General features: G+C 44.4%; 4 protein-coding genes across 11 annotated transcripts in view; 3 read left to right on the forward strand and 1 right to left on the reverse strand.

Moving 5' to 3' along the window:
* SNX8 (sorting nexin 8) overlaps positions 1-3,851 on the forward strand; it is a 25,584-nt gene extending 21,733 nt beyond the window's left edge. The window contains exon 12 of the mRNA XM_075058839.1: positions 3,495-3,851. The gene's annotated coding sequence lies outside the window, so the exon portion shown is untranslated. The remainder of the gene's footprint in view (positions 1-3,494) is intronic.
* On the reverse strand, positions 3,132-8,571 carry NUDT1 (nudix hydrolase 1). 3 transcript variants are annotated; one of them, XM_075058849.1, is made up of 5 exons: positions 8,447-8,571; positions 7,986-8,353; positions 7,071-7,227; positions 3,855-4,000; positions 3,132-3,643 (listed from the first exon to the last, which is right to left on the reverse strand). In XM_075058849.1, exons 2-5 carry the CDS (start codon positions 8,059-8,061, stop codon positions 3,471-3,473), a joined length of 552 nt encoding a protein of 183 aa, XP_074914950.1. In that variant the 5' UTR covers positions 8,062-8,353; positions 8,447-8,571; the 3' UTR covers positions 3,132-3,470. The 3 variants fall into 3 exon arrangements, with proteins under 3 accessions (XP_074914950.1, XP_074914949.1, XP_074914951.1); XM_075058848.1 differs by having other exon boundaries at positions 7,986-8,373; positions 8,447-8,559; XM_075058850.1 differs by lacking the exons at positions 7,986-8,353; positions 8,447-8,571 and adding an exon at positions 7,614-7,698.
* Positions 7,710-11,000, forward strand: MRM2 (mitochondrial rRNA methyltransferase 2). Of its 4 annotated transcripts, none has more exons than XM_075058846.1 (4): positions 7,710-7,799; positions 8,463-8,734; positions 9,260-9,328; positions 9,430-11,000. In XM_075058846.1, exons 1-4 carry the CDS (start codon positions 7,759-7,761, stop codon positions 9,852-9,854), a joined length of 807 nt encoding a protein of 268 aa, XP_074914947.1. In that variant the 5' UTR covers positions 7,710-7,758; the 3' UTR covers positions 9,855-11,000. The 4 variants fall into 4 exon arrangements, with proteins under 4 accessions (XP_074914947.1, XP_074914948.1, XP_074914945.1 ...); XM_075058844.1 differs by having other exon boundaries at positions 7,751-7,886; XM_075058847.1 differs by lacking the exon at positions 9,260-9,328.
* Positions 11,001-11,327: 327 nt separating this feature from the next.
* The window catches only part of MAD1L1 (mitotic arrest deficient 1 like 1), a 375,955-nt gene continuing 368,639 nt past the window's right edge, over positions 11,328-18,643 (forward strand). For 2 of the 3 annotated variants that reach the window (XM_075058834.1, XM_075058837.1), the window contains exons 1-5: positions 11,328-11,397; positions 12,946-13,099; positions 14,394-14,534; positions 16,315-16,494; positions 17,935-18,059. In XM_075058834.1, coding sequence (XP_074914935.1) covers positions 12,950-13,099; positions 14,394-14,534; positions 16,315-16,494; positions 17,935-18,059 — 596 coding nt within the window. In that variant the 5' untranslated portion in view covers positions 11,328-11,397; positions 12,946-12,949. Of the gene's footprint in view, positions 11,398-11,637; positions 11,655-12,945; positions 13,100-14,393; positions 14,535-16,314; positions 16,495-17,934; positions 18,060-18,643 lie in introns of those variants that run through there. The other variant, XM_075058835.1, reaches the window with a different exon arrangement.

Genomic DNA, 18,643 nt, shown 5'->3' on the forward strand with positions numbered 1-18,643 from the left:
TGATTAGGAAGATAGTTTGTGGTTAAAGTGCAGAAAGCGTGTCACCATATTTTTAAACACTCTTCACTCCTAGCATCTTTAGAAGGTGCTGGCTGGTTATGGCCTATCATTTTCTTACTTCTAGTACCCATCCTCCCTCATTTAGCCTTGTTTGCCTGATGCAGTGAACTGTCAAGTTAAGAAAATACTGAATGTTTTGGGGCAAGATGTAATACCTACATGATGGATCTTCTGCGTAACTTGTCTGGCTGGGATAGATGACTGGCCTGTGTTCTGTAGGAGCACTTGCAAAGTATTAGCCAGAAGGGAACTTTGCACTTCTCACATTTAGAAAAAAGTTACAATTTTGGACTTTATTTAAAAACAAAAAAAACCAAAAAACCAAACATCAAAACCACATTTGGGCTTTAGACTAACCCTCTTTCCTGTTCTCCTTCAAAGCAAGTATTCTACAGTCCAAATGCAGAGACTGTAATAATGATAAACACAGACCAGATGACCTGTAAAGAAACTGGAATTATGTTGTTTTGAGAAAACACTCATTCCTCCATTGTCAGCCCTTGCCTCTTTGAGGAGAGCAGTTTTGGGGGTGGGGTTTTCTTGTTTTGATGTTACTCTGTTCACCTAGAATTTTGAGAACAGAGGCCTAGTATTCTCAAAGCTGATATAGCTAATGGCACTTTCAGAGTTTATTTCATACTGGACTGTCAAGATTCTGTCTCATTCCTAAATACACGCATACACTATTTCATACAACCCTTAGTTTGCAAACCTTATTTTTGGGAGACTGGTCAGTGTGCAAATAGCACTATTATGTTTACCTCAATATGTGAGGGATTTCCTTACTGTATTTGTTGTTTAGTTTGGGATCTGTCAGACTTGGAGAGCAGCATCAAGTATGGCTTGCTTCCTCTAGAGGAATGCAGCAGGGAATCAATCAAGTTCACTTCATTTGTCTGTCTCCCCTAGTCAATGTAGGAGAAACAGTTGTAGTTACCTCCATGGTATTGCCTTCTGCAGCAAACAGCCTAGCTATATGCAAGGGTGAGAACAAGACTTAATGAAGTTGGTTCCATTGCTGGTAGCAGGGTAGGTTGCAGTAAACACTAAGCAAACCAGAAGACTAATTGAAGAGTGCATGCTGCCTAGCCAAGAACTGATGCTCCTGTAAGATGTAGCACCAAAGAGTTAACGTGCCTTCTTGAATGGAAGCTTTCTATGTATTGCTTGAGGTCATGGGGACTATTATGTGTTCAAAATAGTAATGGTAGAAAAGGCCTCCAGTCTTTCTGTCAGTGTCTGTCAAATCTGTTGTGGAGGTACCAGGGTAGTAAATAGCTGAGAACCTGAAACTTTGCCTGAAAATTGTTTTATCAAAAGGGCTATATGCTTTTGTCACTCCTGAGGTCTCCTCTGCTTCAGGCTGTGAAGTGGCAATATACAGGCTTTTTGACCAGTATCGTGTTGAAAGGCTTTTCAAACTATATTTACAATACACCCTTAATCTTTGATCCTTCTTTCAGTCTCCTTCCATCTTCCTTGCAAGTTGCTCCTCCCAGGTTGTTACATTTTCAACAGTGCCTTGCTGCATTCCAGTGCTTTTACTCTTCTACTTTGATCATATAAGGGTGTAATTCCTGGAATTTGTAACAGGCTAATTTACAATCTTCGGTTTGTGCTGTTTCCCAAAAGACAAAGATCACCAGCTGGGGACAGAACTTACTTAAAACACGTCAGTCTCCGCAACTGCAGCAGGAGCAATAACATCACTACTCTTTGACATGACCTAAAGGTCGGTGCTGGTGAAAGCATCTTTATAAAAGGATTGAACTGACTGCAGAAGAGGGGATAGCAAATAGAAGCGCAAGCCTCAGCTGCACTTGTTCTTTTCCTACCTAAACTCCTGGAGGAACAGAAAGTAATTTGTTCTGTCTCACCATGCGATTTACAGTGTCCACCAGGAAATAAATCAAGATAACATAACAGGTATTGGCTGCCAGTCACTCCCTTTCCTACCATGCAGTAAGGTCTTACATCCTGTTACAAGCTACCTATCCCCTTGTGCTTATTTTCTCTCCTCTACTTGCCTCGAGCCATTCTTTCCATTAGAACAGCCAGAAACCCTTACTACTATGTCAGAAGCAGAGGTGAGTATCAAAAACTCTGTAAATAACTCAGTGTGCAGCACAAAAGGAAAAGTAAGAGTCTAAGGTGTTAACTCTTATACTCCAAGTCTAGGCTGTGGCTTACTGAGCATATGAAGAAGGGCATTTTTGAGTGGTATAAAATATTCAGAACTGCTGGAGGGAGACAAGAAACAATCTTGTTCAGAGGGCGTGAATTTTGCCTGCCTGGAATATCCTGTATCTTTGCTTTGCTCAAATAGCCTTATGTATGAAGCACTTTATCCAAATGCAGGAATTAAAGAACTATTACTACAGCTGGTAGACTGGAAATGTTTACAGATCCTATATTACATTCCAAGATTCTATCTGTAAGTGTTATATGTGTTTGTAAAAGTGTTTAAAAAAAAACAAAACAAAACAAAAAACCAAAACTTGTATAAGAAGTTACATATGTGATGTGTTATTTGTAGCACAGTTTGATTAAGGTTTTGCTGCCTGGCCTGCTGAGTTGGGCTGACCTGAATGCTGAACAGGTCACCTGCTACCGACATGTGGCAAAGCCTGCAGCCGTAGGTGATGGCATTTTGCAACATGGACTTGCTGAAACTTGCTGATTTTGTTCAGTGTATCTTTACCTGAAACGCTCAAAACAGTTCAAGTTCATGGCAGGAGCTGCAAGAGTGAAGGCAGGGCTCAAACAGTGCCATACATCTCCCTCTGACTTTTGTTTTCCTAACTCCTATAATGTTACACTGCCTTCAGCTGGAGAATCCTGGAGGGATCTCTACCTAAACTTCTCAAAAGGCTTCCACAGCTCTGGGCAAGCCTCACTTTGTCCCAGGAAGTAATGCTGAATAGGGAACTGTATAGAAACTGGCACAGAAAAGATAATTGATTCTGCTGCTTCACAGTCCACTTAATGTTTCTGTGAAAGGAAGCTAACTCCTGAAAGGCCCTTAAACAGTCTAGAAGGTAGCCAGCAGTTTACAAGAGAACACCACATGCTTTTACTAAAAAACATTTTTAATTTTTTAAAAACATTTCCAGCCACGAGGGAAAAGCCTAAACAATTGGCCAGTTGTGAAGAAAAGGGTTAACACCAAGTTTTTAATAATTGTGATTACCTAACCACTAAATATACTACAGCCAGGGACTTCACAGAATGGAAAATCTTGTTACTTTTATTTCTGCTCTAAGAAACCCCCTTATTTTCCTTACTTCCCAGTGACCTGGCAAATAAGTCTCCTTTGATGGAGAGTTGAGAAAGGAGACCATTCTAAGTAGTGCTTATGGTGTTCTAGCCTAGTGCGGGCAGCAGCATGTAGATTGAATGCTTCCGTTTTCTTAAACTTCCTCCACTTCTTTCAGGGTGTGCTCCAGGATAGTGTCTTGTCCCTGGAACTTAAAATAGCCACGAAACAGCTTTTTCTGAAGCAGCAGGGGAAACCAGTAGATATCATCTGCCCACATGTGATTGAATGGCACCTCATCCAGCTGAAACCACTGTGGACGCATTTCTGGTGGGAGAAAACAAAAGAACTTTGCATGAGACTTTCTCTTGTTTTTTTGCTGCCTAGACTTTGAATATCTGTCAACAAGCAGCTTCTCTACAGCCCAGCTGCCTCCCTTCTCAAAGGGATTTTGGCATGAATAGTTCTGCATTTCTTAAGAGCGATACTGTCTCAGAAGAGAATGCACATCCTTCTTTCCCCTCCACTAGCTACCTACCATCACTTTCTGTTGGCTCTCCGTGAAAATGATCTGCTCGGAAAATGTGAACGTCCATGAGTTCAGAGTTGCCTACAAATTCAAATGTGATCTGACCTATCTTCTGCAAGGTATCCACAGTCAGTCCACTCTCCTCCAGGAGCTCCCTGCACAAGAAATAGACTTCTTTACATGCAAGCGAGCAGCAGGAGAACAAAAAAGCAGTCATTAGCTTTACTCGCACATTCAAAACACTTCCAGTGAACCAAAAGTGAAAGCTGCACCTGTAAAACAGTAGGGCACAGCCTACAGAACAAAGCAGAGTTCTGGCTTACACCAAACTGTTAGCCTACTTACACCGCAGTGGAGCCAGGTCAGGCTGGCTTCCGCATTATGACAAGGGCCTAAAGGCTGGTAGGAAAATAAGCTATGTTGGAAGGGGAAGATTCAGGAAAATTGTTTAGTATAATTTCCTTGCAACATGATCTTTTCTGACATTAGTTAGAAGTGTGCTAACACTCACACGAGTTGTAGCTGGATGTGGCTTAAGAACTCTGAGACACGCTTCATTTAGACAGGCAAAAGGCTTGCCAACTTCAAGCCAAAGCTTTTAGAATTGTGAGGAAGCAGGTAATAAATACTGGAACATCTGTACTTGCTACAAAATCAGCTGCTTCTGAGGCTAACTGAAGCTTATTTAAATAGACTACGCACTACACAACATCATTTGCACACAGAATGTTAGGAATACTATCTCCCGTTCAAATGCCATATAAAAACACAAAGCAATTGTGTAAACTTTCCATTTCTGCTCCTTGGAAGTACACTTAGCATAACGAGACGCTAGAAGGCAAGACTTTTAAGAGCACTTTGAGAGACTTGCCAGACAGCTCTTTTCCATGCATCACCATGCACAGCTACTTGAAGCATTCAATTACTTGCTCTGTTTATGCTACGCACTTAGGGCTTTTTTTATTTTTACCTACCTCTAGCAGAATCAGCATAGCTTGAAGTTAGTAATGGTTTTTCTAACGTACAAAAATAAGGAATACTTTGAAGCAGCGTATCTTCAGTTAAGGTTAATAATTAATGTAGCTGTAGTTGCACATTTGGCAGTAACTTAACAATTTTAAAATATAATGGAAATGATCTTTAAGGCTCCAGCTTTCTTTGGCATCAATTTCATGGATCCCATCCTTCAAAATTATATTCCAGCTTAATGTGTCTAAGCTAATTTTAGTTTATCTTCTTGAGAAATTATCTACGTCTAAAATAGAGGCAGTTTTCCAGCAACAAAGCTAAAAGCTTCATTTTACAGGCTGTGATAATTGAACAACAAAGCACAACACTGATATGGTTCTCCAAGCAATTTATCTGTCAGCTGTCTGGCTCTGTATATAGTAAGTGGAAACATTACAGGTAGCAAACTAGAAATAATGACTAGCTAAATGCTCCCCTTACAAGATGTGCCACTGAGGAGCTGTGGGTGCCCAGGTGCTCACAGGAGTGTGGCATACCCAGCAGAGGATAGAAATCTTCTGATACAGGAAACTTCTGTTCATGTTTCAGCTTAATAGTTAACTATCTGTGCTGTGAGGACACTTCACACCTTATGCTGCTGCAAACCCAACTGAGTGCAACACAGAACCACAGCCCAATACCTTAACTCTGAATACAGAGTGGAGGTGGTGCCAGTTAAGTTTGATTGGGACTGTGTGACACTTCCTGGAGGAGAGCCTGCACCCGAGGCAGTGCTGCAACGGTGTCTGTGTTGTTCCCTCCAGGAAGGTGGGCTGTGTGCTGGCTCTGGCTCTGGGGACTGTTTCCTGCTCAGTTGACCTCGGCAGGAATCGGTTGTGTCATTCTGCAGCAAACTCCTACCAGCTGCGTTGAAAGGGATGAGGATTGGACTGTTCCACAGTCCACAGCAGCAGGTGCTGGCTGTGCTGTGGCACGTTGCACTGAGAACTGCTGAAACTTTCATCACTTGACGTCTTGCATGGACTAAAGCTCTGGTTTCTTACTCCGGGCTAGTGCAAATAAACACGCACCTAGGAAATCAAATGCTAAATTAAATCATTAGATTTACACCACAGTCAGTGGCAATGTAAGCCTAGCAAATGAAGGCCTGATTTAAGTAACAAAACCGATCTCCCTCCCTCCACTTAGAGATGATAAATTACAGGAAAAGCCATGATGTAAGCATGAGATACGTTAATGCTGTGCACTGCTGGGTGCACATCTGCATAGAGGACCCTTCTGTCCCCTGGATTAGCTCACCACAGAACCCAGGCGGTTGCACTGGCACAGCTGAGGAGACGTCTCGGGGCAAAAGCTGTTAGGCAGCTGTTGAGCACACCAACATTGATCTTCCTGCAGGTGCGAGGGCAAATTTGGGCATGTATCAGGAAGCGAGGAGGTGCCAAAGTGTGGCTTTGTATCAGCAACGTTCATGTAAAGAACAAGGTACCTAATTTTTAGAGGAGTTTAGCAATTCAGCTGTGTTCTGCTATTTCATTTTAATGACAGAAGAAAGAACTTCAAGAAGTCAGTACTAAAAGCTTCAAAAATGGTACTGTACCTCTGTATTGACAGAATTCGATTCCCTAACTCAGCATTGGGCCTTAAAAATGCCACCATGCAGTCAAATAATGAACAACAGTGCCTTTCATAACGGACCCCTAAGAATTTCTACTATTTTGTTACATTTTCACACAGTACTAAAAATGCTACTGGAAGGTAGCGTCTGTTCAACAGGTGCAAAATTTAAACAATAAGCAGTACATTGGCATAAGCTGCAATTCTGCTCTGTAGCCAAAATTAAACTCTGCACCTTTCTGAACAGTGCAAGAACCTCCGCCTGCTACTAGCAGACTAAGTCTCAGTTTACATCAGTCTGAGACATGGAGGTGGGGAGGACACTCGGTAACTTCCAGTTACTCATAGACTGGACAGCAGTTAAAGATTCGTGGGTGACAGACAACAGGGAGCAATCCCATTTCTTTGTATACGTGGATGATCCCTCATCACCTGTGGAGCAGGCGATTTTCTCTGTTCAGAGATGGCTCATGACTGCACTGGTGGGTAACAAACTGGTTACAAGGGCATTACTGACCAGCCAAGCCGCGCTAACTCCACCTGCAGCCCACCACAAATGGTCTAACACCTCCGCGGCCCAACCTGTGCCCCAATACCCACCTCTCCCAAGGGCACCGGCCGAGCCGGACCAGGACTCACCTGCGAGCTGCCTCCTCGATGCTCTCCCCCGGCTGCACCTTCCCCCCAAAGCCGTTCCAGAGCCCAGCTCCAAACCCGCGTTTCTTCATGCCCAGGAGGACGCGGGGCGGCTGCACCACCAGGACCAGCGTGAAGAGCCTGGACGTGCACATGGCTCCTGGGCGAGAGACGAGAAGGGCGCGCTGTGCCAAGGGCTCCCGGCTCCCCTCAGAGAGGGGACCGGGCTGCTCCTCTGGCCCGGGGGGCCAGATAGCCCCTCACCCCCCCAAACACCCAGCACCCCCTCCCCAAATGCCTGCTGCCCACCCTCCCCGGCCCAAACCCTCAGTCCCCCAGCGCCTCTCCCAGTGCCTACTTCTCTAACACTCCCCACTGACCCTTGCTCTCCTGCTCCCCCAGCACCCCCTCCCCAAATCTTTGATCCCCTCCCCCCCGGAGCCCCCTCCCCAAATCCCTGACCTTCCTCAGCACCCCCCTCCCCAAATCCTTAAACCACCCCCCGCCAACACCCCCAGTGCCAGGCTCCCCCTGTCCCCTCAGCACCTCGGCCCCAAACGCCCGACTTTCCCGCCCGCCGCTGCCTCGCCCCCTCAGAAGCGGCCCGACCCGGCTCTTCCGTTCCCGCTCCGCCCCCGGTGCCGCCCCGCCGTAGCCGTGAGGGGAGGCGGAGCGGGCTGAGGCGGCCGCCATGGCCTGGCGGGGGGTCGCAGCCGCTCCGGCCGCGGGCAGGTGGGTGGAGGAGCCGCTGAGGAGAGCTGGGCTCGGCGCCGGCGGGTCCCGCCCTGACCCCGGAGTTGGTGGGGTGTCCCCGGGCTGGTGAGGCGTTAGGCTCGGCGCTTTCGGTTTTCGTCAGGAATGGGGAACGGGCGCTTGGGGTTTGTCGTTGCTGGAAATGCCGGAGCGGGGGTTAGTTACCTGGAAAGCGGTGGTGGCGGTGGCTGTCGGCGTGCTCCACCGGGGGGCATGAAGGAGCCTCCAGGAGCTTGGGCATCCCTCCTTGGAGGGGCTGGCGTACCCCCGGTTTCCCCTCTCACGGAGGCCGCCAGCCCCTCTGAGGCAGCCCAGGCCCTTGCGGGGGTCAGTCTGCCATGTCGTGCCCCCGCGGGCCTTAAACGCAAGCGCCGGAGCAGAAGCGAAGAGCTGTCTAGGAGCGGGGTCCTCTTTCCCACCTTTGCGCAGGGGGTGACTTGCGAGGCCTCCGTCCAAAATCCGGCCCTTTCGTTGAGACTGGACCAGATAACTAAAGGTGCAAGAATCTCAAATTTGGAGGCTTTTTTGTGAACCTGGTGATAAATGGGCGGAGCTGTAGTCAAGATTAGAATTACTATAGAGAGTTTTGAAATAGGTGGTGATTATGCACTGACTGATTAACTCACCTGTCTTCCCCGGCAGCTGTCGGCATTTGGTGAGCAAATGTCTCCACACCACGGTGGGGTTTCTGAAGAAAACTGGAACTGAGCACCAGTGGTTGGAGCGGCACTTGAAGGATCCCTTTGTCAAGGCAACGAAGCGGCAGAATTACCGTTGCCGAAGTGCCTTCAAATTACTGGAAATTGATGACAAGTTTCAAATTCTTCGTCCAGGGCTTTCTGTTCTTGACTGTGGAGCGGCGCCTGGTGCTTGGAGCCAGGTTGCTGTAGAGAGGGTCAACGCCTTAGGTACTGGTAAGTGCATGTTTTTGGCAGGCAAGATAGGGATTACACTTGTCTTGAAGTGTGTGAGAAAACTCAGCTGTGACGGTGGTGGTGTGGGGAAGGGACATGGGTACTGGCAAATGCCAGAGTCACTGAGAGAAGCATGAAGGTGTGTGCCTACGTGGCCGTGAAGAATAGTAAATCTTGATATGGTCTGGAGAAATCATATTTGTGAAATAAAAACTTATTATGTGGTGATAGTGTTCTGATTAACTGTTGTGGGGAAGATCCCTTCATGCAGTTCGGAAACTGGTGTGGCCTCCAGCAGGGAACTTGGCTTTTCTGAATTTTTATTTCCCTTCTTGAAAAACAGTAGTAACCACTATGTACAGTTTATGTGTTCTAAGCCATTAATATTTACAAGAGAAGGTCTTATCATCTGTACTGTTGTCCAGGATTTCTGGACTGTCAGCCTTGAAAGAGCAGGAGAAAAACATGAAAAATAGTCGTTGCTTATCCAAAGTTATGTGACTTTTCATGTTTTGAATGGATTAGCTTATAGCAAACCATCCATCCAGATGCACGCAGCAAACTGTCCGAGGACAAGAAGAGCAGACATAGCAGGTGATACTTTTTTGTTTATTGACTAGCATGGAGCTCAGGCATATGCACGTTGTTTGCAACCATTATGATTGTTCAGTGTGTCATTCATTCTTATAATCTAGATCCTGCTGTCCCCATTGGCTTCGTCCTTGGCGTTGACCTCCTGCGGATTTCTCCTCTGGAAGGGGCAGTCTTCCTGTCGGAGGCTGACATTGCAGACCCAAGGACGCTGAGGACAATTCAGAGTCTGCTTCCTGCAGAGAAGGTGGATGTTGTCTTGAGCGATATGGCGCCTAATGCGACAGGCATTAAAGAACTGGATCATCAGAAATTGATCAATCTATGTTTAGGCCTTCTGAGTCTGTCCCGAAGCATTTTAAAGCCGAAAGGAATGATGCTCTGTAAATTCTGGGATGGACATGAGTCCCATCTTCTGCAAAACAGACTGAAGGAACAGTTCCAAGACGTGAGGACTATAAAGCCTCAGGCCAGCCGGAAGGACTCTGCTGAATCTTATTATTTGGCAAGACTGTACAAAGGGAAATGAAAGCTGAGAACTGCAGATTATCGAATAGGTGATCATTGATTGGAAATCTGAATTTGGTGCGTGTTTAAAGAAAAATCCCACCATTAAGACCCTGGGAAAATCTGCCACAATTCTTATGAAGTACATCACGCTTTTCAATACAAAAATAAACCAGGGTGGTATCCGACTGAGTTTATCCGCTAATTATACAAGCAGAGACATCCAATCTAGCTTCTCACCTGTGGAGATAACAGTTGGGAATGGAGAGGAGTAATATGAAAGGCAACCTCTGGGGCTGGAGTAATGGAAATGAAAATAAAACAGTGATTGTATGAGTTTTTAATGTGTGCTTGAAAATCATCGCACTATTAATGTTGTCATACGTGAGACTAACCATAAAGGTGGTTGTCAGAATGAGAGGGACCAGCAAGGGGAGTTTGAGCCAATTTATTGCCTTTTCATCTTTCTTAAAAGCTGGTGCAATTTATTAGCACATGTAAGAATAGGTAACGTTTTTGTGCGTGTCCGGATCTGCATCGTCACGTACGTTCTGTAACGCAGCCCCTCAGGACGTACGACGGACTCTGGAATATTCAGCCTGATGGCTCTGCTGCATTTTCTAAAGACACAGGTTATATTTAGAAATTGCTACTTCATGGTACTCATAAATCTGGCAAATGACAGTAGGGCAGGGTCATCGCTACTGAGGAGATAATTTCCCCTGTGTTTTCAGTAATGTTTTATATTTGACCAGTGATGTTTGTTAGGTGAAATGACAAGATGTTCCTTGGATCCCAGACAGGGAGAATTACTGATGGAATAGCTAGAATTCTGTTGCAAAAATAAATTTAGCCACTGCCTTATCTGGAAGTGACAACTTTTACGTTAAATAGCACTTTTATCAGGCCGACTGTGGCATGAGTTATAACAGGGGCTGGTGGCACTGTCTGTTTTTAAGGCTTCCGGATCTTTCTCATTATAAACATCTCATTTGGGATTCCTTACTGATTTATCAAACTTTAACTGCTTTGAAACCTCCTGATCTGGATCTCCGTACCGAACGGTGTGCTTGAAGGCGTGAGCCCAACAGCCTGAACCCAACAGCCTGAACCGGGGAGCTGGGCGTTGCTTTGTGTATGTTTGGCAAGGCAAAAATAAATAAAAATACCCAGATGTCTTCGAGGAACTTCCTTACCTGCCATGCGGTGGGGAGACGGGGCGCTCTCCCTGCTGCTCCTCCGGCCGCAGGGGCGGTGGGGCAGGGCGGCTCTGCCCGAGCAGGAGCCTTGCAGCTCGGTCGCGGGGACGGAGCGGGGGACACAGCGGGTTGGTTTTTTTTTTTTTGGGGGGGGGGAGGCTGAGCGCGAAGCTCTTTCGCCCCGAGACGGAGCGTTACGGTACGGTACGGCGGGCAGGCCGCGGGGGGGGGATTGCGCGCCTACTCCCGTCGTTACGGCGGGCGGCGCCGCTGTTCTCGCGATAGCTGGGCGCCAGTTCCCGTGAGATCTCGGCGCCGGGGCGAGGAGGGAGATCCAAGCGGGGCGCGCGCCGCCGCCCGCGGCCGGTGAGGGAACGCGTGAGGGCGGGCGGGGAGGCCGCCGGCTCCGCTCCGCTCCGCTCCGCTCCGCTCGGCCCGGCCCTCCCACCCCGCTCACCGCCCCTTGGCCGCCGAGCCCGGCGGTGTGGGAGCGGCGAAGGGAGGCTGTGCCGTCTCCCCGTTCCTCCCACCTCCGGGCGGCCGCTCGCCGTCCCCGCAAGCGGGGTAGGGCTGTGGTGACCGCCGAGGCCCCCCGCTCTCCCTCTGCCGCCCTACGGGGGGAGGTCTGTGAGGGCGAACCCCTCCCCGCGGTGCCCAGGGCGGCCCGGCTGCGGGGGAGCAGCCCCCTGCCCGCCGCGGCCGCTGCCGGGGGGTGGGGGGTCCCTTGGTGCCCTGGAAGGGAGCCTTTGCCGAAGGGTTTTCTGCAGCGGGGAGGTGGGAGGGACGTGTCGTCTTAATTTTTAGCGCTGTTCTTAATTTCAAAATAGGCTTGCTGGGGCACGGTTACCTGTTGGCCGCGTGTTCTCTCTTGAATTTATTTGCTTGTGGTACTGAAGTGCTTATTTTGAGTAAACTTTGTCGTTTGGGTTTTGGCTTTTGCATTGCCTGCGTGCTTCTGTTGTGTCTCCTCTTTGTGATGATATACATCCAAAGAATAAATGCTGTGTTACCCTGAGACTGCATGAGCCCGAAAGTTAGCCCCCACCAAGTCTGTGTCTCTGGTACAAGCCTATGTCAAAGTGGTGGGTTGCCTTTTGTGGTCCTAACCTTCTTCTATGCTTCTGGGGCTTTGTGGGGCATGCAGTCACCAGAGGGACTCACTGAAGACTTCCTCAAGGCTTTTCTGAGCTCCAGGCATGATTTGGTTTTGGCCTTTTAGTTAGTACCCTTCCAAATTTGAAGGAAGAATTGCAAAAACTTTTACATGACCGAGGAGGCACTGTTTTACTTATAGAAGCGATCTGTGAACTTGGGAAGACTTGTTGCTGCAAGTTAGGTTCCAAAGTGGTTTTTGGAAACCAGAACCAAGTTGTGTAGAAGGAAGGGTTTGCTGCTAATAGGGAATTAGCTGTCCCCCCCATCAGCCTCAAACTTTTGGAGGAAGAGTATTGAGTTCTGTTTGTTAGTGTTAGGTGCTGTAGATCTTCATGTCCTACAATGTTAACTTGTATCCCAGAATCTATCTTGATTGTATAGGAGAGGAGAATTCGATTTTGTCTGACTCATGACAGCTCTTAATTGTACACTTATGGGCTGAGATTCAGGGGAGAATGTATTGAAATAAAATCAAACCATTTCAGGTAGAAAGCTCAGCAAAGAACAGGCTGTCTTGCATCAGTTTCTCATTTCAGAGACCTACAGCTTCAGCCTTGGTTGGATACTGTTTTCTGTTTCAAGCTGATCCCAGCAGTGATCTGTGGATCCCAGCAGTGACTAGCAGATTGGGTTTTGTACCTTGTAAATTGGAAGACCTTGCATTTAGTGTTTCCTCAGGGCAGTGTCTTTTTAGCAAAGCAGCCAGTATACAGCAGGTTGCTCTGAATGTTTTGCTGATGACTTTCTGTGTATTTCCAGAGCCATGGAGGACTTGGAAGATAATACTACTGTCTTCTCCACACTGAGATCCCTCAACAACTTTATTTCACAGCGTATGGAGGGGGTGTCTGGGCTGGCTACGCCAGGATCTTCTCAAAGCTCCTTACAGATTCAGTACCAGCAGAGGATGCAGGTGAGGTGTCTTCAGCATGGTGATGCCTGCAGTATCATTTCAGTGTGGTTGTATATTCCTTTTGATTCCAGGAATTGGGATTGATTTAATTAAGATCTGACCATTCTTTCTAAAATTGATATTCATGCAAGCTCAATAATGGAAGCTTGCTTTTGGTCAACATTCTAGAATCTTTAAATTTTTTTAAAATGTCAGCATACTTATTTCTGTTTTGTAAAAATTTAAGAAAGGTCCTTTGAATTTCTTCCCTGCTAGTTATCTGTATACCAGCTCAGGAAATTAAATTGTAAGTTGTTTTCATATTGCTAAACAAAGGAGCTTTGTATCTGCTAATATTTTTCTAGTAAGTCACTATGTTACCTTTTTTCACAATCTTCCTTAAAGTTTCTTTGCCTGGACACGTACAGGAGACTTGCATTGTGCTATGGCTTTGATGAGCTAACCAGTTGTGCTTTCTTGTCCACTTCTGTTCGTATCCACGTGGGTTTTTTGACTTTTTCCTGTAAGCTGCCTCATGCTCGTAAAGCATGACGTAAGTTGACATCTTGGATCATGGATGTTTTATAGGCTGGAATGAAGTTTCTGTATTCTGTATCTTAATATAATTTCTATTTCAGTCTCTAAGTATAAAATAAGCTTACTTTCTTTTTAATGTAAATCTGCTTTGCATTTGGAGTGTTGACAAAATTCTACGCATTTTCTGTCTGTGGTACATCTCTGGTTACAGAGATGGTTAGAGGAGACTTGCTGGTTAGACAGTCTTCATTAGCTGTGTGTTGAATGTACATTGCTTAGACGTGAGGTATTCTGTTAATATTGTCTATGCTCTAAGGTAATTTGAATGAAAAAATGAAGCATAATGTGGTAGCAGGTAGTGGAAAAACGTTACTTTGCTCATCAGTTAAATTTCATGGGGAGCAAGATCTCTGCTTCTTGATTAGCTGCTGTTACTTTTATGAGGCTTGGGGAGTTCATAATTACCTTTTTTTAGATAGAGAAGTACATTTTGTCAGAGTACCTCTAGAGACTGAATGAGAAATTCTGAATTAAGAACTTGGAATTTGCTTCTTTCCAACTAACATTGATTTGATGTGGGTTTCTGAGTGTGATGTTGAACTCTTGGTTTCCTCATCTGCAGTTGGTGTGAGAAGTACCACAAATACGGTGATAGTTTCCTTGTAATTTGTAAAATGGCATGCAAGTGACAGCTGAACAGTACAGGGTGGGAGATACCGATATTATTGCAATGCTGTTAATGGTGTGTAATGTCCCTTTTCACACATGAACTGGTCAGTTGGAAGAACAAGCTGGGCAGATCCACTCCAAATCCCAGCTCCTGCAGGTGGAACGAGAGAAAATGCAGATGGAACTTAGCCACAAACGAGCTCGCATTGAGCTAGAGAAGGCAGCTAATACCAATGCCAGAAACTATGAGGTAAGTATGACAGTTGCAGATGGCTTGATATCATAGGCCTAAGTCAGAACATATGTAGTGCATCTATGTTGGTGTTTTGGTTTGGATCAGGGATATGCTCTTGACTTCTCATGTGCTGTGCTTTGGTTTGCAGTGGTGTGCCTCAGAATGTGTATAGTCAACTTTTTTTGGACGAAAGTAAACTGAAAGATGCAGTCCAGGAGCAAGCCTAGTGTTCTCCAACTGATAATGGACACTGTCTTCAGAGCAAGACTTCAGCAAATCTGTAGTAAATGCTCCTGGAATGCATTTGGCTTTACTGCAAATGTGGTGGTGGTGTCAAGTTCTCAGCACCAACTGCTTTGCTCTACAGATACCCTTGCAGTACATTGCACTAACTTGCTAATGTACACAAGAGTGTGAACATCAAAGCCTTGTTTTGTTGACAAACTATTGATCAGACCACTATATTCTGTTAGTTTAGCACTGAAGTTGTCATGGTTAGCAATAATAAAAGGGATTTGTTATTTGTTTCTCCCAGAAGTATTTAAGCATTTTTCTCCCAGTTGAATTTAAACTTCTGCTGGCACAATTGCAAGCATTTAGCTTGTGTGACTGTAATTAATTGGAATGGCAGCAGCGCCAACCATGCACTGTCACACAAGAGAGCTTGCACTGATAAAAGTGAGCCTCACTCAGGGACTAATAGCTTTTATTGGTTTCTGGTTTTATGCCCACATATGTTTGCTTAACTATGTTACTGAAATAAGCAGTAGATCTATGGGTTATGTAGCATAATAAAGTTCTTATATGTGCCTGATTACTTAAAAAGAAGTCTTTAAAAAATAATAAGCATGTTTTGTTCTATTTTACAAGAGTGCTGGGTGACAGATTTAGGGTGTAATTGTGAAATAGTGAGTCAGTGACTAAATTCCTTGTTCCTCTGAAGTCGGGTGATGTGGGATTAAACCACAAAGAGTTCAAACTGGAATGTAGCTGAGTCAGTCACAGAAACCCTTGAAATACTGGTACAAAAAAAGGGAGCAGCACTAATCCAGCACTGTGGTAATTACCCTGCTCAGATTCTGTGGGTTTTTTTTGAGTCATGTGGATAAAGGTTTTAGGAACCTCACATTGCTTTGCATAATCCTTGCTTACTATGTAAATCCGTGTCTCGATTTGCTTTGATTAGCAAAGCAATTTACTACATGTTTTTTCAATAAATGTTAATCAATTTGTGGTAGGAATAAGCTGAAACGGTGTATGAAGGGTTGTCAGAGTGCAAAAACATTTATTGTATACATTGATAATACTGTGCATTTAAACCCCATTTCTTTCCTATGAAATAGTCTTGTAAATTTCCAGAAGTTGCAGAGGGAAGTTTGTCTTGTTAACCCAGCTCTTGAGATCTGAGTTTCTGAAAGTCAATTTGCTGTGCATGGGTCAGCTTTAAATTGAAGCATCAAATATTTTCATCTTTGATCCGCTGGAGAGCGTGCAGTGGAGTCTGCAAAGTCATGTCTGTATTCTCATATTCATGTCTCAGTCTAAGAGATTTGCAAGACTCCATCTCTTAATTTTCTAGCTCCGTTGCCCTGGGTAGTTCCTTGACACTGAGTTGCTGCTGGTAAAATTTTTGCCCTTGCTAGTGCAAAGTTTAAAGCTATGGTCTAAGTAACATTGCTGCATGATGATGCCTTGGTGACCACAGTAATGAGGAATGGAGACAGGAGAAACAAAACTGGCTTCACCTTTGTGCTGCTTTCTTCTTATGTCTCTCTCAATTTTTTTTCTTTGCAAGCGAGAGGCTGACCGTAACCAGGAGCTGCTCACACGCATAAAGCAATATCAGGAAAGGGAAACAGAAGCTGAAAATAAACTGAAAGAACAAATGGAGATGAACAAATCCTATAAGAAGAGCATGGAGACAATGAGTAAGAAGCTGCAAGAGAAGGAGAGCAAATTAGCTGAAGCTAATGAAGTAAGAACAGAGTAATTTTTTAATCCGTTTGTAGCTTCAGGTGACTTTGCAGTTCTTGTGAATTGAAAATACCCTTTCTGATTTAAAAAAAAAAAAAAAAAAAAATTGGAATCACTATGTTCATCATCTGGAAATAAATAAGCCCTGGTGGTGTGCGTCTTTGCTGTCAAAGTTTAGAACCTAACCAAGTTCAGACATGAGTGAGCAGGTCAGAAGATGTTGCTGTGTTAATTAACAATGAGAAGAGATTTCTTAGACAAGTTGATATGGAGAAGGAGAAAAGAAGTGCAAGGTAACATGCAGCATATAGGTTTAGAAGTCAGGCTACATGACATTGAATAAAGAAAGGGGAAACGATGGAGGAGATAAGATGGGAAGGTGTTCGGGGAAGTAGGGATAACTGTAGAGTGGATGACACCAAAGTTATGTACCAAGTATGTCTTCTGAAGTGTCTTAAATGCCTCTGTGTTCCACTGTAGAATGAATGCTTGAATAATAATTTCAGTTCTTTTGGATGAACAGACCATCTTCTCAACCCTCAGCCTTCTCAGATATCATTATAGTTAAGTTCAGCTAGTTCATTTGTAACTTTTCTGTTTAATTTGGTTTCCTGCACCAGTTGTGGATCAACAACCAATAAGTCCTTAAGCCTTCTTCCTGCCTAGGCATTCCTGGAAATGTATCTATGTGATAAAGCAGGTAAACAGCTTTAACGTGCCAGTTACCAGTGATAAAAACAGGGAGACAGGGATGGCATGTGAGAGAAAAGAAACCTATGTATGAAATGTGTGCAGCAGTTCTATTTCTGTATTCTTTTTGTATCCACATCCATCAGTATCAAGATGAGAACCCTACTTGTGTCTCGATCTAGAAAACACCCTGCATATGTAATTTTGAGATTTTTCCCTTTCTCTTTGTTAAAGGGAGCTGAGTAATGGTTATTTGAAGCAAATCTGTGAATTTTTCTTTAGAGTTAAAATATTTAGAGCAAAAATTTGAAAACTACTGGTCTCTACTTTTAAGGAAAGCATAATACAGCTGGTATTTGGTTGAGGCAAATCCAGACATTTTCAATTTTGAAACCTAGACAAAATATATTTGGACTGGTTGTGGGATAATTTTTTTACTTTAATATATACACTTATGTTTTATCATCATTTAGCTTTGATGCTTGATATTTTCCTGTCGGTTTGAGGTCACCCACTTAATAGGTAATGGAAATGACAATTTGGGTGACACATGAAAGCGACTAAATGATTTTCTCTTGCCTTTGTTTTTGAGGTAATTTTGCAGGTCTGAAGGTTTGCAAGAGGTGGGATTATTTCTAGATTCAGTGTTTGTACTTTTTAGTTGGATATGATTTCTGTCTGTCACTATCCATAACGTCCATCTTGGAGAGTCATAGCCTTGTGTGTTTATTCTTTCTTTCCATTAATTCAGACAATCACTATATTAAAAGGGAAAATATCAGAGCTGCAATGGAATATAATGAATCAAGAGATGCAGATGACAAGCCAAGACTCTCAAAAGCAGGAACTGATGGAACAGCTGGATGTTCAGCAAAAGTAAGCAGGGGATGAATGACTGTAGGGAGAAAAAGGCAAATAAAACTTCAGTCTTTTGCAGCTGTTGTCACTCAGAGAACTTTCAACAGTGTTTGATTTCCGCTCTTCAAAGGGGTTCTTTGATCTGGATGTGCAGGTTATAACTGTTGTTTGAAACTAGCTCTGAGGTGCAATTTAATTGTACCTTGAGAAAAAAAAATACTTGAGCTTAAAATCTCAGCGATGTCTCATGTTCATGGTAGAGAGTTAACAGAAGGCATGTGGGTGGGAAAGGCTAATCTGAACTTTATAGACTGAACAGAACAAGAATATCAAGCTTTAAATCATAGTTGAGGAATAGTTGAAAGATATTTTTCCTTGCTTACTAAGTTCAACTCTTCAATTTCAAAGGTGCTTTTTATTTACTGTGAGTGTATATTTGTTGGTTTCAGAGTTAAGGTGGCTTGATTTTTTTTTTTCATATTTCTCAAGATGCATCTTTTTATTAAAATGGGTATTTTTGTTTCTAAATTAGAGACGTTATGAGTGTGAAACTGTGCGAGAGACAATCTTCTATAACAGTACCATATACCTCGTTAGTGGTG

Source organism: Buteo buteo, chromosome 27 (genome assembly GCF_964188355.1).
Source record: "Buteo buteo chromosome 27, bButBut1.hap1.1, whole genome shotgun sequence".
In the NCBI taxonomy this organism is placed as follows: Eukaryota; Metazoa; Chordata; class Aves; order Accipitriformes; family Accipitridae; genus Buteo; species Buteo buteo.

Bases quoted from the DNA above. Each gene is read 5' to 3' on its own strand.
- MRM2 (XM_075058844.1), top strand. From the start codon at position 7,759: ATGGCCTGGCGGGGGGTCGCAGCCGCTCCGGCCGCGGGCAGGTGGGTG. The intron at 7,887-8,462 runs GTGAGGCGTTAG...CTTCCCCGGCAG, and splicing joins GGTGGGGTGTCCCCGGGCTG to CTGTCGGCATTTGGTGAGCA. The intron at 8,735-9,259 runs GTAAGTGCATGT...TGAATGGATTAG, and splicing joins GGTCAACGCCTTAGGTACTG to CTTATAGCAAACCATCCATC.
- NUDT1 (XM_075058849.1), bottom strand. From the start codon at position 8,061: ATGCCCAAGCTCCTGGAGGCTCCTTCATGCCCCCCGGTGGAGCACGCC. The intron at 7,228-7,985 runs GTAACTAACCCC...TCTCTCGCCCAG, and splicing joins CCGCCACCACCGCTTTCCAG to GAGCCATGTGCACGTCCAGG. The intron at 4,001-7,070 runs GTGAGTCCTGGT...TTTCTTGTGCAG, and splicing joins ATCGAGGAGGCAGCTCGCAG to GGAGCTCCTGGAGGAGAGTG.